The 14377-nt window shown below is 53.1% G+C and overlaps 1 protein-coding gene across 1 annotated transcript; it reads right to left on the bottom strand.

Annotated features, from left to right (window-relative positions):
- Positions 1-7982: 7982 nt before the first annotated feature.
- Positions 7983-10833, bottom strand: KCNA5 (potassium voltage-gated channel subfamily A member 5). Its single transcript, XM_029205864.1, has one exon. It carries the CDS (start codon positions 10567-10569, stop codon positions 8776-8778), a length of 1794 nt encoding a protein of 597 aa, XP_029061697.1. The 5' UTR covers positions 10570-10833; the 3' UTR covers positions 7983-8775.
- Positions 10834-14377: the final 3544 nt, after the last annotated feature.

Raw genomic sequence — 14377 nt, 5'->3', positions numbered from 1 at the left:
GCTAAAGGGACTGGACTCATTCAGTTTAGGAGCCTGGGAATGACCTGACCATATGGATTGTCTTCTGGGGAGATTAATTGGGAAGTTTATGTAGGGTGGACCAGAGGCAGACAGTGAAAGGAACACAGGAGGGCGAGGAGGAGGTGACTTTGCCATTTCAGACAATTTCAAACTGATGCGGGGGCTTCCCTGGTGGCCCAGTGGTTGAGAGTCCACCTGCCGGTGCAGGGGACGCGGGTTCGTGCCCCGGTCCGGGAGGATCCCACATGCCGCGGAGCGGCTGGGCCCGTGAGCCATGGCCGCTGAGCCTGCGCGTCCGGAGCCTGTGCTCCACAACGGGAGAGGCCACAACAGCGAGAGGCCCGCGTGCCGCAAAAAAAAAAAAAAAAAAAAACTGATGTGGAAATGATGTGGGATTTACAGGCGACTTCACTACAACTAAAGAAGAAAAATAAACAATAATGTAATAACAATGTGTACACTATGGAGAGAGAAACAGAAGCATAAACTACAGTCAGCAGTCCAACCTGGATGTTCTGTGAGAAATTCGTCCTTGCAACTAGGTGCCTTGGCCACCAAAGCACAACTGGGACCACTCGCTTCCACTTCCTAAGGGACATCCATTTAAAAGTGCAAAGTGTTGCAGGAATAGGAAGTTTCATTGGCAGCTGGGGAGGAAAGCACGCAAGAACACATGGGCATCTTCTGTGTGTTTCCTGTCATTGGCATGGATCACCAAGAGGTACCCATTCACGTTCGAGTCATCTCAGGTGTTTACAAAACATGCCACAGGGACAGCAGTTTGCACTCTTTGGAGCAAAGCTGCTGTCTAAATCTTCAATTCTATTATCACAGTGATTTGGAAATTGCTGATAAACACGACATTGCAATAGTGTCGCAGTCAAGCACTTAGATGTTCCCAAAGAGTAGATCTTGTGTTGAAACAGTATTTATAGGATCATCAAAATAAGGAGCCGAAGACTCCTACAAGCAGCCTTCAGATGTGTCAGGAGACCAATCACTATAAAACTGAAGACTTAAGAAGAAAAGGCGAAGCTCATTCTTTCCATGTAAAACTCAGGGTTCAGCAAGGTCACTGTCGAGTCTCACTGTGGGGTCACATGGGTTTGACCTGTATCAAAGGCCACGTGCAGGAGCTGACAGCCAGCGAGGCACAAGACACCGTGTGCTGTGAGCCGGCCACCTCCCAACCTGAGACACTCAAGGGACAGAGCGATGAGTGACACAAGAGGGCTGGCGGGAGTTGACAGGAGGGCCCCCAGGGGCAGGAGGATGGACAACGGGGAAGATGTAGATTAATAAGCATTAGATGATGTTCTCACGTAGAAAACAAACTTCTGGTTACCAGGGCGGGGCAGGGATAAATTGGGAGACTGGGATTGACATATACACACTACTATATATAAAATAGATAACTAATAAGAACCTACCGTATAGCACAGGGAACTCTACTCAATACTCTGTAATGACCTATGTGGGAAAAGAATCTCCAAGAGAGTAGATAGATGTCTAACTGATTCACTTTGCTGTACACCTGAAACTAACACAACATTGTGAATCAACTAGACTCCAAAAAAATTTTTTTTAAAAAAATGTTCTCTCTCCTTCACTCTGCTTCTGAGATCATTTCTCCCAGGAGTCCCAGCCCAAATATCTCCCCTGGGCTTAGATCAACACCCCCGAAACCTTTACGCACAGTCACATTTCCCAGGGACACTTCAAGCTGGTTCTTGGGCTTTATTTTTAGTTTTGTGTGTTATGATTCTTTTTTTTTTAATTAATTAATTTATTTATTTTTAGCTGTGTTGGGTCTTCGTTATTACACGTGGGCTTTCTCTAGTTGCAGCAAGCGGGGGTTAATCTTCATTGCAGTGCCCAGGCTTCTTGTTGCGGTGGCTTCTTTTGCTGCGGAGCATGGGCTCTAGGTGCACAGGCTTCAGTAGTTACAGCTTGCGGGCTCTAGGGCGCAGACTCAGTAGTTGTGGCACGCAGGCTTCAGTAGTTGTGGCATGCGGGCTCAGTAGTTGTGGCTCACGGGCCTAGCTGCTCTGTGTCATGTGGGATCTTCCCAGGCCAGGGCTCGAACCCGTGTCCCCTGGGTTGGCAGATGGATTCTTAACCACTGCGCCACCAGGGAAGTCCCTGTTATGAGTCTTGCATTCTTGCACGTGTCTCCTCGTGTACAGGCAGGTGTCACCTGACCACATCAGTCTCTGAGTGTCCTGAGGGCAGAATCAGTCTCCTTTCTGTCCCCACCACTGTACCCAAGACTGGCTAGCTTGTGCCAGCAGATGCCAGACACCTGTAGGAGGCAGAAGTGACTCCTCCTGGGCACAGACGTCACGCAGGAGAGGACACGGACCACAGGGTGAGAGGAGGGAGGCCCTGAGCACACCTCCCGGGTGGGCAGCGCTTACTTCCGGGTCCTTAGCGCATGTCTCTCCGTGTCCCCCAAAGGAGGGGCTCCCACACATGCAAGAAAGAACCGGTGCCTACCTGGAAGGAGTGAGGAGTGTAGGTGGGCTGAAGGGGGAAGTCGCTGTCCTCCGAGGTTCTTCAGCTCTGAAAAAAGCACAGAGGAGCTGCTCGTGGGGTCCAAGCCAAGGTCACCATTCAGGTACACGTGGAGTTTCGTTCTGAACTTCCAGGCAATGACAGGCTTTGCTTGCAGAAGTTCAGCTTTCCCACCAGGCTTTCTTCCGGACCCACCTCAGCCCCTCTCAGATTTTTCAGCTCCTGTTCCTGGTCTTAGAATCGTCCCCTAGAAGCTCTAGCCTCCAGGGCTTTTTGCCTCCCTGCTCCCACCTCTTGCCTCCCAGCCCCGGATGGCTCCGGCTGGATTTTTGGCAACGGCTCAGAAAATCTGCCAGGGTCTCCTGCGCATTGGCCAAACAATCAAAGGGGCAGGGCCTTGACTTACCCTCTAAAATTTTAAAAAATCAGATTGGAACCCATCGTCAGCCTTGCAGCAGGAATCCGCGTTGTGCTTTGCTTGGTGACATCGTCTGCTGCGTCTCTTTTGGAGGCGCCACCTGGAGGTCAGGGCCAGCTTCCTGCTCCAAAGCGGTGAGTGGCCCCTGGGGCGGTGCTGGGATTTACAGGACGTCTGGAGCTCCAGGGGGCCTTGGCTTCCCTTCCCCCACCCCCGCATCTGTCTCCACCAGCCCTCTGCTTGTACAGGAAAACACACACACCCTCCTAGTGCCCCCAGGCTCCCCACGTCCCTGTCCCGCACTCTTCACCTCATTTCATATCTTCTTCTGCCTCCAGTACACGTCACCCTCCTCTAAAAGAGCACATCCATCCCCCAGTTACAATCTGCTCATTTCCTCCTTGGCTCTTACTTCTATTTAAAAGTGATGCTCAATGCTCTGTGCTAACCTAAATGGGAAGGAAATCCAGAAAAGAGGGGATATATGTATACGTAGAACTGAATCACTTTGCTGTACAGTATAAACTAACACAACACTGTAAAGCAACTCTAATCCAATAATTTTTTTTTTTTAAAGTGATCTCTTCGCAAGAGGGAAGAGATATGGGAACATATGTATATGTATAACTGATTCATTTTGTTGTAAAGCAGAAACTAACACACCATTGTAAAGCAATTATACTCCAAAAAAAAAAAAAAAAGGCCAAAGGGAGGGAGGACTTGTGAATTAAATGAATTAATTAAAAGAATCATCAAACCTCAAAAAAAAAAAAGTGATCTCTTTATTCATTTGCTTCCTTGATGGTTGGTTCTCCCCACTAACCCGGGAAACCAACCAGGGGAGATCCCTGTCAGTTAGCCTCAGCGTCTTAGCAAGGTGTCTGCCTCATAGTAAATAATGTTGTCAAATAAATATTTGTTGAATGAATGGAGAAATGAATGGAGAAAGCAACAGTGAGTTGCTTGCATGTGAGCACCAGGCCATCACAGAGCTGGATCTCCATTGCTTGTACTGCCTTGACATAGTCTCAAGAAACGCAGGTTGAGTTGAGTCCAATCAAATCAGAGGAGACAGGCCAGGGTTTCACAAGCACCCAGGAGGCAGCCCTCACAAGCACACTGGATACAAATGAACTGATGTGGCAGGAACGTGCCTTGGGAGGTGGGGTGGCCATGTTGGGGGGGGGGGGGGGCAGAGGGAAGGTCAGGCAGCTTTAATGAGAATGGGGACACTTTGATGCAGAGGGAGCAGAGTGGACCACACAGAGAAATCCAGCCTAGGGCTCGGGGGAGACTGTTCCAGTCCCCGCTGACTTTAACTACGGTGACCTTGGGTACGGGGCCTCTTCCCTCTGGGCTCATCTGTAAAATGGGTGGACCAACCAGGTTATCTGCAACGTTCCTTCCAGCTGAAACATTGCTTGGTGCAAAGTTTGACGTTAGAAGACATCGGCCAATTAAAAGGGAAGGTAGCAAGCATCTTATTCTGTCTGGAGGCCTGTGGGCTGGAGCTGATCCCCATCTTCCCACCACGCACACTGTGAGGGGCCCTGCCAGCCCAGGCCCATCTCTACAGCCAGAGAAGAGCCAGCTGTAGAGGGAGAGGGCAAGGGCATCCTCGAGGCTCCCAATGTGATGTCACGTCCAGGAAAAGACTTAGGGCCAAAAGGAGAAGGAAGCCATCCTCTGGCCACCTGGGCCCACTTCCGCCAGCCTCTGGGGGAGAACCCCACTGCCCAGAGCCCTGGGCAGAACGTCCAGTTGGGCATTTTATTCCTCCTTCCTAGAAATAAAGCAGCCTGTCTCACAGCCACCTAGAAAAATCTAATTTTCATAAGGAGGTAGAAATAAGCTCCATCTTCCTCATAAAGCCTTCCCCGGTCTAGGAAACCCCAGCCTCAGATCCCCTCCTTAAGCCAGGGGTGGTATGTGCAAGAAATGCAAGTTCAGTGAAGTAAAATCAAATCAGGGAGCCAGGTCAGAGCTTCCCAGGCATGATTGGATGCCCAGGAGGCAGCCTCGGTGTGACGGATAAATGGTTATGACAGGGATGTACAGATCTCGAGCGAAGGCTGGTTCTAACATTTTTAAGTGACTACATTTTCAGTGGTTACATAAAGACCTACAATAACAGCTTCAGTTTTGCCTCATGGCCTACGAAGCCTAAGATATTTACTATCTGGCTCTTCTCAGAGCTTTTGCCAATCCCTGCCCTAAATAACTGCTGAGTCCCCCTGCCATTGATAAACTCAGGACTCCTACTGGGGTCCTGGGGAGAGGCATCAGCCTGTAACCCTGGACCCCATCCCTCCTCTCTAGCCAGCTACCCTTCACGGTCTCCAGAAGCTTCTCTTTCTCTACTCCTCCTCGCCCTCCCCCTCCTGACCCATCCCACTTCATTTTGGAATCCCCTACAAGGCACTCGATCGCACCCTGTCCTGCATGATTTGATTTGTTGTACACTGATTGCTTCCCCAATGGGACTGGAAGCGTATGAGGGCAGGGACAGCATCTTAATGTGTGTCCCAGTATCCCCAGTACACTGAGCAGATATGCGCTGCTGAGGTCAGCCCCAGGGGACAGCACCCCAGGGTCACCCTCACTGTGCTCAGCCTGCCATCTCTGGAGGGGACTCTCCACGCCAAGAGAAACACTTTGCTCCATCCCCTCCAAGCCTGGAAGTGCTCCTATCACTAACACCAGAATAAGTCACAGCCCAGTCCTACGGGAAGATTCCTCCAGGGCTGGTCCTCTGTTTCATTTTCCCTCCAGGGAGTGTGTCCCAGGCAGGGCAGATCAGGGAGCTGGGGCTTTGAAGCACGTGACAAGACTTTTCTTTCTGAACCTACCCTTGTTCAGGGTTCAGTGAGCATATGGGCAGGAGAAGAAAAAGTAGGTGGTGAAAAGCCGGGGTCCACATGCTCTGCAGGAGAGCAGCTGTCTTTACGTAGACACACCACACCATTGCATTTCTGCCCTCTGCGTGGAGGTTGCCAAAGCTGGTAGATTATAAACCCAGGGATGGTTTCTTGCTGTGGGAGCCCAGAAGGAACATCTGGATAAAGGTTTGGCTGGAGCCACTTGATCTAATTTCCTCGGGAAGGAAAACCAATGACAGCAGTGAAAGGGAGGGGCAGAGAGGACAGGAAGGGGCCCCTTGCCTCAGGTGACCTGGGTAAAAGACTTGACATTCGTCCTCCTTTCCTGCCAATCATGTGAACAGAGAAACCACTGGGAAGGCTGGAGTGAAACAGCGGGCCATTTCTAGAATCATAGCAGCAGGTGAACTGAGAAGGCAGAGAGATTGAAATACCTGCACTGCCTTCGGGCGCCCTCCCAGCGCCCCAGGACAGATACCACCGGCCTCCAGGATGGGAAGCTGCAGCAGGGGACTGGAGTCCCTCTGGAACCACCTTGATCCCCTTTGTAAACCTGCAGGGCAGCGCCCCCTCCTCCCCCGCAAAACAGAGAGACTAACGATCTCATCCCTGAGGCTTTGTATAAGCTGGTACCCATTACTGGACATTCTAAAGAGGCAGTCAGTCTATTTGAACCAACACCTGTCAGGCACCTGGACACATCTAAGACCTGGGCAGGCACAGTTCTCTCTTTGCTGCTCGAGCCTAAAGGAAATGACCTTCAGGGCAAAGGTGGCACCTTCTCTTTTATCTTCAAGGGAGGGTGGAGCCCAAGTCGTGCCCACCCCCAGTCCCAGCCAGCAGGGGTGTGTTAAACCACAAGCGCTCGCTTCACAGCCTTAGAGGGCTTGGCAGTGAGGCGGTGTGGCGGAGAGCTTTGGCAAGATGCCCCGCTTTTAGGCCGATTGTAAATTATAAACAAACAACTTGTCTCTGCCCTCCTTCCTTTACTTCCGGTGTGTAATGAAAAACAACAGAGCCCCGCAGGCACAATCCTTCTCTTTCCTCAGATGTGCTGTTCACAGCTCCCCGCTGGAAATGATTCTGGGCAGTCACTGATGCTGGCTTTTATTCCTGCGAGGGCATCTCCCTGAAATCCACAATCCCCAGGCATCAATTTCCTAGATCCTCTCTCCGCCCCCCCCCCCCCGCCGCTCCCCCCCACACACACACCTGGATGTACCCCAGAACTAGGCATCAAGCTCACTGTTGTCGTGGGAGCCATGTGGCTGTGGACCACCAGCCCAACCTGGTGAGAATGCCAAACCACCAGTCTCTGGATTATTCAACAGAAAAAGCAACAGCAGGAATCGGGAGCCCATCGCGGATAGCTAAGCCCCCAGAGAGACACTGCAGCCAGTGTTACACCTACTGTGATGTTTTGCCAGAATCATCCAGTGACAAGGGAACAAAGGGACTTGTTCTGAGTTTAGGGATTACTCGGGGCAAGGTTACAATCTGTAGAAAGCAGCCTTTAATGTGGACAAGCAAATCCTTCCATCCTCGGGCCACCTCCGCCATCACAAAGGCGAAGCATCGGTCTCGGCTGCACCACAGTTTAGGGGGTGGGTGGGATAAGGTGCTGCCGCCTCTCTCTGTGATTTTCACACCAGGGCTGCCCTTTTGCCGACAGGTTTCGTATCTGGGAGAACCAGGCTTGTTCCTCAGAGCTGCTGAGAACAAAGTTAAGAAGGGCTTAAAGCCTGCAGACCAAGGCTGGGAAACCCAGCCCCAGGAGACCACAGCAGGACTGCGGGGGTTGGGGGGTGGAGGGAGGGAGGAGGGTCTGGTCATCCTTTGCCTTTCTGCTCCATCCACACTCCATGCTGATGGCTGGATCTAAGGCCACCCAGGCGTGCCTGTGTCCTGACAACCTGAGACAAACAGAATTCACCCCTCTATCTCCAAGGTACGGGGCAGTGGAGGGCGGGGGGGGGGGGCGGTGCTCAGCAAAGAGTTGTTGATGACCAAATCGTGAGCTTTCCAAGTTTTCTGCCCCAGTCAAGGCGGGGTTTGCTCTGACTCCAGAACCAGAAACAGCAAGGGACAGACTTTTTTTTTTTTTAATTTCCAAAGATACATCAGCTGTAGAAAAACTAACACTTGCCTCAACTAAGTAACATTTTATTTCCTGGGATGAAAATCAAGAGAATGAATTATCAGAAGTCTTCCTCCAACATCATTAAAATGCTTTTTGAAGAAAGTTGCAAGCATTGTTTAAGGCGCACGGGAAAAGTTAGACTTGCCTTTCTTCCAGAGCATTCCCTGCCCTAGACGCAAAGCACCGACACTACATCTCAAGAAAGAGAGAGGCTTGCAGACACAGGAGCCAGAAAAACCGGACCAGGGTCTCTGGCTCTAATATAAGTATCACAGGAGAACATCACAATAACCTTCTCTTCCATAAATACAACATATGTCTTGAAAATATATCCAAAATATCTCCATCTGAACCACTGTCCAAAACTCCACTCGCCAGCCATAAAAATAATATTTTCCCCTATACACAAATATAGTCGTATGTAAAGCAAATTTGGAACGCAGGGATATTGGTTGGGGGGGTTACAAAATCTCTGGGGACCTGGGCTATTTACAGTCATTTTTGTTTGGGTTATCCCGCTGCTGGGTATAGGATACTGGCGACAAATACATCCATCTCACAGTGCTCACCATTTCAACAGCTCCTGCGTCACGGAATGTGGTACTTTTTAAAAATAGGCGACCCTTGGTGTCATGGAAAGAAGGGGGAAAATGAGGGGATCAAGGTGGCGGTGGGGAGGCAGAAGGGGGACAGACGTAGGTTACGGTGTGGGCTTGAAACACTCTGCGGCATAAAGCAGATCCCCAGGGTCAGGAGGCCTCCGCTGTCCCCGGACCACGGCCAGCTGTCTGCCTGGGCCTCCCTTACAGATCTGTTTCCCGGCTGGTGTCCAGGCAGAGGGCGTACAGGGATCTCCGCAAATCCACATTGCTCTTGGTCTTGAGGTTACACTTCTCCAGGGGGCAGCTGCCCCTTCGATATCCATCCGCATTCTCCAGGGTCCCCGCAGCCTTGCAGAGGGACGCCTTGCTCCAGCTGGCCTTCCGCTGGCCCCCGCCGGCCGGTCCTGCCCCCGTGCTCTGGCTGCTCTGCTCTTCCTTAAGGGCTGCCTGCTCGTCGTGGTCCGTCTCCCGGTGGTAGAAGTAGTTGAAGTTGGAGACGATGACGGGCACGGGCAGGGCGATGGTGAGGACCCCGGCGATGGCACACAGCGAGCCCACGATCTTGCCCCCCACGGTGACAGGCCTCATGTCCCCGTAGCCCACCGTGGTCATGGTGACGACTGCCCACCAGAAGGCATCCGGGATGCTGGAGAAGTGGGTCTCCTGGTTGTCGGCCTCTGCGAAGTAGACGGCGCTGGAGAAGAGGATGACTCCGATGAATAGGAAGAAGATGAGCAGACCCAGCTCCCGCATGGACGCCTGCAGGGTCTTGCCCAGGATCTGCAGCCCCTTGGAGTGGCGGGACAGCTTGAAGATGCGGAACACCCGGACCAGGCGGATCACTCTGAGGATGGCCAGGGACATGGCCTGCTGCCCGTTCTGGCCACCGCCTCCCCCCGGCTGCTGCTGCACCAGCTCGGTGCCCAGGGTGATGAAGTAGGGGAAGATGGCCACCACGTCAATGATGTTCATGATGTTTCGCGAGAACTCGGCCTTGCTGGGGCAGGCGAAGAAGCGCACCAGCAGCTCGAAGGTGAACCAGATGACACACGTGGTCTCCACGATGAAGAAGGGGTCTGCCAGGGTCCTGGGCAGGAGAGGTTGCGCCGTCGGGCCAGAGGGAGGCGCTGCCTCCCCGCTGCCATTGGCCCCCCTGTGGGGCTCAGGGGGCTGGTGGGGCACCGGGAGATGGCGCAGCAGCTCCCGTTCATCCCTGAACTCAGGCAGGGTCTCCAAGCAGAAGGTGATGATGGAGATGAGGATGACCAGGACCGAGACGATGGCGATGCCCCGTGCGGAACCCGAGCTCTCGGGGTACTCGAAAATCAGCCACACTTGGCGCTGGAACTCGTTGCGGGGCAGGGGCTTGTCCTCCTCCTTGATGAAGCCCTCGTCCTCTCGGAAGCGCTCCATGGCCTCGTCCCCCAACTGGTAGAAGCGGATCTCATCTGTGAACACGTCCAGGGAGACGTTGACCGGCCTCCGCAGCCGGCCCCCCGACTGGTAGTAGTAGAGGATGCCGTCGAAGCTGGGCCGGTTGCGGTCGAAGAAGTACTCGTTCCTCAGGGGGTCAAAGTAGCGCAGGCGCTTGGCGGGGTCCCCCAGGAGCGTGTCGGGGAACTGCGCCAGGGTGCGCAGCTGCGTCTCGAAGCGCAGCCCGGAGATGTTGATGAGGATGCGCTGGTGATGGAGGGACCCCGAGCCCAGCACCTGGTCCTCCGCCACGCCCAGAGCGGGGTCGCCTTCTCCCTCCTCGTCCTCCGGAGGCAGCCGTCTAGCTCGGGGCAGCTCCTGGGGCACCGGTGACACCGGCCGGCCTCCCGGGTCCGCGCCCCTCTCGGCGCCGCCGCGATCCCTTGGCGCTGGCTCCTTGAGTCCATCGCTGAGCGCAGCCGTCGGGGAGCAGCGGAGCTCTCCCCCTGTGGCCCGGACCTCCTCTCCTCCCCTGACGGTCATGGCACCGCCGTTCTCCGGGGGCACCAGAGCGATCTCCATGGCCCGGGGGCGGGGGGCATGCTGCGCCCCTGCGGACCGGCTCCGGCGCCCCCTCTCACCCTGCTGGGCGCCCCGCGCCGGGCTCCTCTCCCACCAGCGGCCGGCCCAGCTGTAGGACGGGCTGGGGGACTGGCGCGTTCTCCTCGTTCGGTCCTGACGTCAGGAAGCCGCTGCCCTGCTCTCTGCCTCTCTGGACTCTGGCAGCCCGTTACCAAGCAGCCAAAAGCCACCTTCCAGCAGATGCAACCTCCGGCCGCCAGGCTTGGCCTCCACCCCGCGCAGTTCCCCGCCTCCTGCCCTCCTCTCCTCCCCGCGCCTCCCCTCGGGGCCCGGAGGCCGCGGGTGTCTCCCCAGAGGGCGCAGCTGGGGCCCCCGGCAAGGGAGGGAGGGGCTGAGCTGGGCGCAGCCTGGGAGGAAGCCTGGGAAGGGAGGGAGGGAGGGAGGGGGAAGGGAGGGAGTGGAGAGGATGGGGGGACAGGTTGTACCAAGAGCGCGCTGAAACTCCCAGGGCAACCAGATGAGAAAAGCTCTGGATTTCAGTTCACCTGGGAACCCGCTGAACGCCGAGTGGGCTCTAGGGGAAATGAATTGTCTTGGATTGGAGGGATGAGACTTCGAGATGAGTCGGAGTATGAGAGAAGACAGTCCTTTTTACATTTCTCCTTTGGAGAAATGAGGGTTCTCTCTTCTTTAGGAAGAATTACAAACAGGAGGGGGCGGGGCAGAGCTATGGGCCTTGAAAAAAATATATGTGTATGTGTATATCTCCAGGCCAATGGAGAAGCATCTCTCTTCCCATCTCCCTACATACATTTTCGTCAAAAGGTAACTGGCTGAAAATTTACAGCATCTCCCTGCCCTTAGCCTTGGGAAAGCCCTGATTCCCAGCACAGACAGCGGTGGTCAGCGGGGCAGCCCCAGGCAGGCAGCTGAGTCTGGTGATTCGCTGTCTGCCTTCATATTCCTGCAACACACAACCTCTCTGCTCTCTCCACATAGCTCATTTGTAGAAACCATAGACAGGGAAGGGGTGGAGGGAGAAAGAGATCCTGGTGAGAGCCGTTTAGCCTGGTGAAGCTGGGAGCTGGGGGCCGCAGGGAGGTTTGGGTAGGGAAGAGGGTGGCGCTGCTTAAGGAGAGGGTGCCCGGGAGCTTGTGGAGTCCCCAGGACTGGAGAATTCTCAGGAGTAGAATAAAAACCAATACTCACTTTGCCCTTCTGCTGTGCCAGGCCTATTCTCAGCACTTCACAAATCTTAATATTATTATCCTCATTTTTACAGATGAGGAAAATGAGATTGACTGACTTGCTCGAGGTCACGCAGGTAGAAAGTGGCGAAGCTGGGATTTAAACCCACACAAGCAGAGTGTGGACCCCTGTTCCCTCCACCCCGGTCCTCTGTAGAAATCTGTGACCCCCTTTCTGATACAAGGATACGGATGCTCCCTGCCCCCATCATCTGGCCTAACAGCTTTAGTTCCTTCCTGCAGGAGGCAGGAGGATGGCTAAGATGACACCTAAGTGCTTCTGGGTTAGGGAACCTGGTTATCTACCCCACCCCAGCCCTGGATTTTCACATCTATGGCCAAGAGAGAAATATCCTTCAGGGCATGTCAGGCAGTTACAGCACAGCCTCCGGATTTTTTTTTTTTTTTTTTCTGGTTTTAAGTTAACCTAAAACCTCTGTGTTTTTGCATGTCTGGGTTTTTATATGTGATGTTACAGCCTCTTGTCCATGAATGCATCTGTGCACAGGGGCTGTTCTGGAAACTTGGTACTGGGTGCACGAGTGTTGGTTGGAATAGCAGGCTGCGTCAGGGTCGGAGGAGTGTGTGTCCATGTGGCTTTTTTAAGTGAACTCAAGGGTGGACGTGCATTTGGCATACGCAAATGTTTTCATTGTGTGCAACGTTGCAAGTGCGGTGGGCTGTCCTTGCAGACGTGAATGAGTGAGGAAGGCGTGTGAAAGTGAAAATGAGTGTGTGCAGGCATCACTGATTATCTGCAGGGCCTTGCACGTCCCTCCCCAGACCTGTGCTGTCCCTGCTCCATCTCCTCTGGGTTTTTGTTCTTCTCCGGCTGGCTCAGAGGCTGCCATTCTGGACCAGGTTTGCCCCTGGGGAGCCTGGGGCTGTGGAGCTCATAGGAGATGGTCTCAGAGACCTATGGGCCTTGTCTGGTTCACTGAGCCACGCACCTTGTAAATGCAGGGATGCCGTGTCGGTTCACAAAGGCTCTCCCCGGGCTCCCTAAGGGAAAGAGTTCCCTGGACCTTGTCTTCCAGCGGCCTTGGGGAGACTGCTCCCTGAAGAATAAGAGTACAACATACATAGTCCCAGAAGAGCATGTAAGTCAAGCCTTTAAGAAGGTACTTTCTTAACTCTGTTTTCCAGACATTTACTAGCTTTCATAGGTTTCTTGTCAAATTTCTTTCAGATGTTACACGTGTCAGCCATGGGGTATAACTGCAGGATCGCCCTTAGAGAAAGAACTTGCTTTTTAGCTTCAAGGAATGCAGTTAGCTGACAGCCCCCAGCTGCTATCACCTCCTGTCTCTGCCTGATTTCCTGCAGAGGCTATTACCATCCTCCCTGGGAGCCCCTGGCAATGAGTGAGCACGACAGGGTTACAAGGACCTGACCGGTTCTGTTGCCTGAGACTCTCCCCATCCAACCCTTCCTCTTCCCCTTTCCTTTTACAGGTGTCAGAACAGCTTCTTGGTCTGAAGATGTCCCCTGCTGAGTTCTGCAGGTTCTCTCATCGTTCTTTTATTGCCTCCCAATAAACCTTTTGTCTCCTAACTCCATCTCCTTCTCTTCTCTTTACAGAGGACATAGCTACACATCACCTAGCTGAAACCTGCTTTCTTCTCTGCCCAATCCATCCTGGGAGTTCAGCCCTTTTACAGAGGTGCTTGACATGCATCATTACCTGAGGGTCTTGTTTAAATGCAGGATTGACCCCCCAGGTGGGCTTAGACCCAGATAAGCTCTCCCTGTGGTGGTAATGCTCCAGTCCTCACATCACAATTTGAGTAGCATCTCCTCTCAGACAAACTCCCAACGATACCTTTGAATGAATTACTTGCAACACCTATGTTACATCCCCCAGAATGAGGTAACCAGGGGGAAACAAATGAGCGATCTTCTCTCAATTCATGGGACTAGTCCTAGCAGACCACAAGGGGACTCAAGGTATGCAGACCAAAAGGAAAGAACATTATGAGAAGTAAGGCATCGAAAGGAAGCAGAGCTGGGCTGGAAGAGAGAGGAAAGCGAAGGGAGGAGGAAGAGAATTTTAAATGCCATCTTTATTGATCCCTTCAAAAATATTCATTGAGTACTTACCATGTATTGATACAAGATGTTGTTCCCGGGTCTGGGAGTATACTGATGACCAAGACACACATACTCCCTCCGGGGAAAGAAAACTCTCTGAGCATCTGATTTTATGTTGGTTGTTTAACTACAGTTGTGAGGGGTACGTCTAGAATATAGGGTGCTGTGAGAATAGTGAAGCGTCTGACCCCACCTAGGACCCGAGGGAGCTTTCTGAGGCGATGATGAGGAAGAAAAGCTATTCCAGGTGGAGGGAAGTGCATGTCCCAAGGCCCTGGGGTGGAAGGGACAGGGCTGGTTGGAAGAACAGAAAGAAAGTGAATGTAGCTGACACAGAGGGCTGGGGGAGAGTCTGTGAGATTGGGGTAGAGTGGCGGAGGAAAACAGATCACGAGGAGCTTGCTAGGTCATGATCCCCCCAGCAGGATGTACTAATATCTCCTTTCCTCCACACTCAGATGCTTTGCTTA

Source organism: Monodon monoceros, unplaced genomic scaffold (genome assembly GCF_005190385.1).
Source record: "Monodon monoceros isolate NGI ecotype Baffin Bay Population unplaced genomic scaffold, NGI_Narwhal_1 Super_Scaffold_6, whole genome shotgun sequence".
Lineage (NCBI taxonomy): Eukaryota > Metazoa > Chordata > Mammalia > Artiodactyla > Monodontidae > Monodon > Monodon monoceros.
Note: the sequence above shows the minus strand (reverse complement) of the source record. Positions and strands in the feature narration are given on the sequence as shown.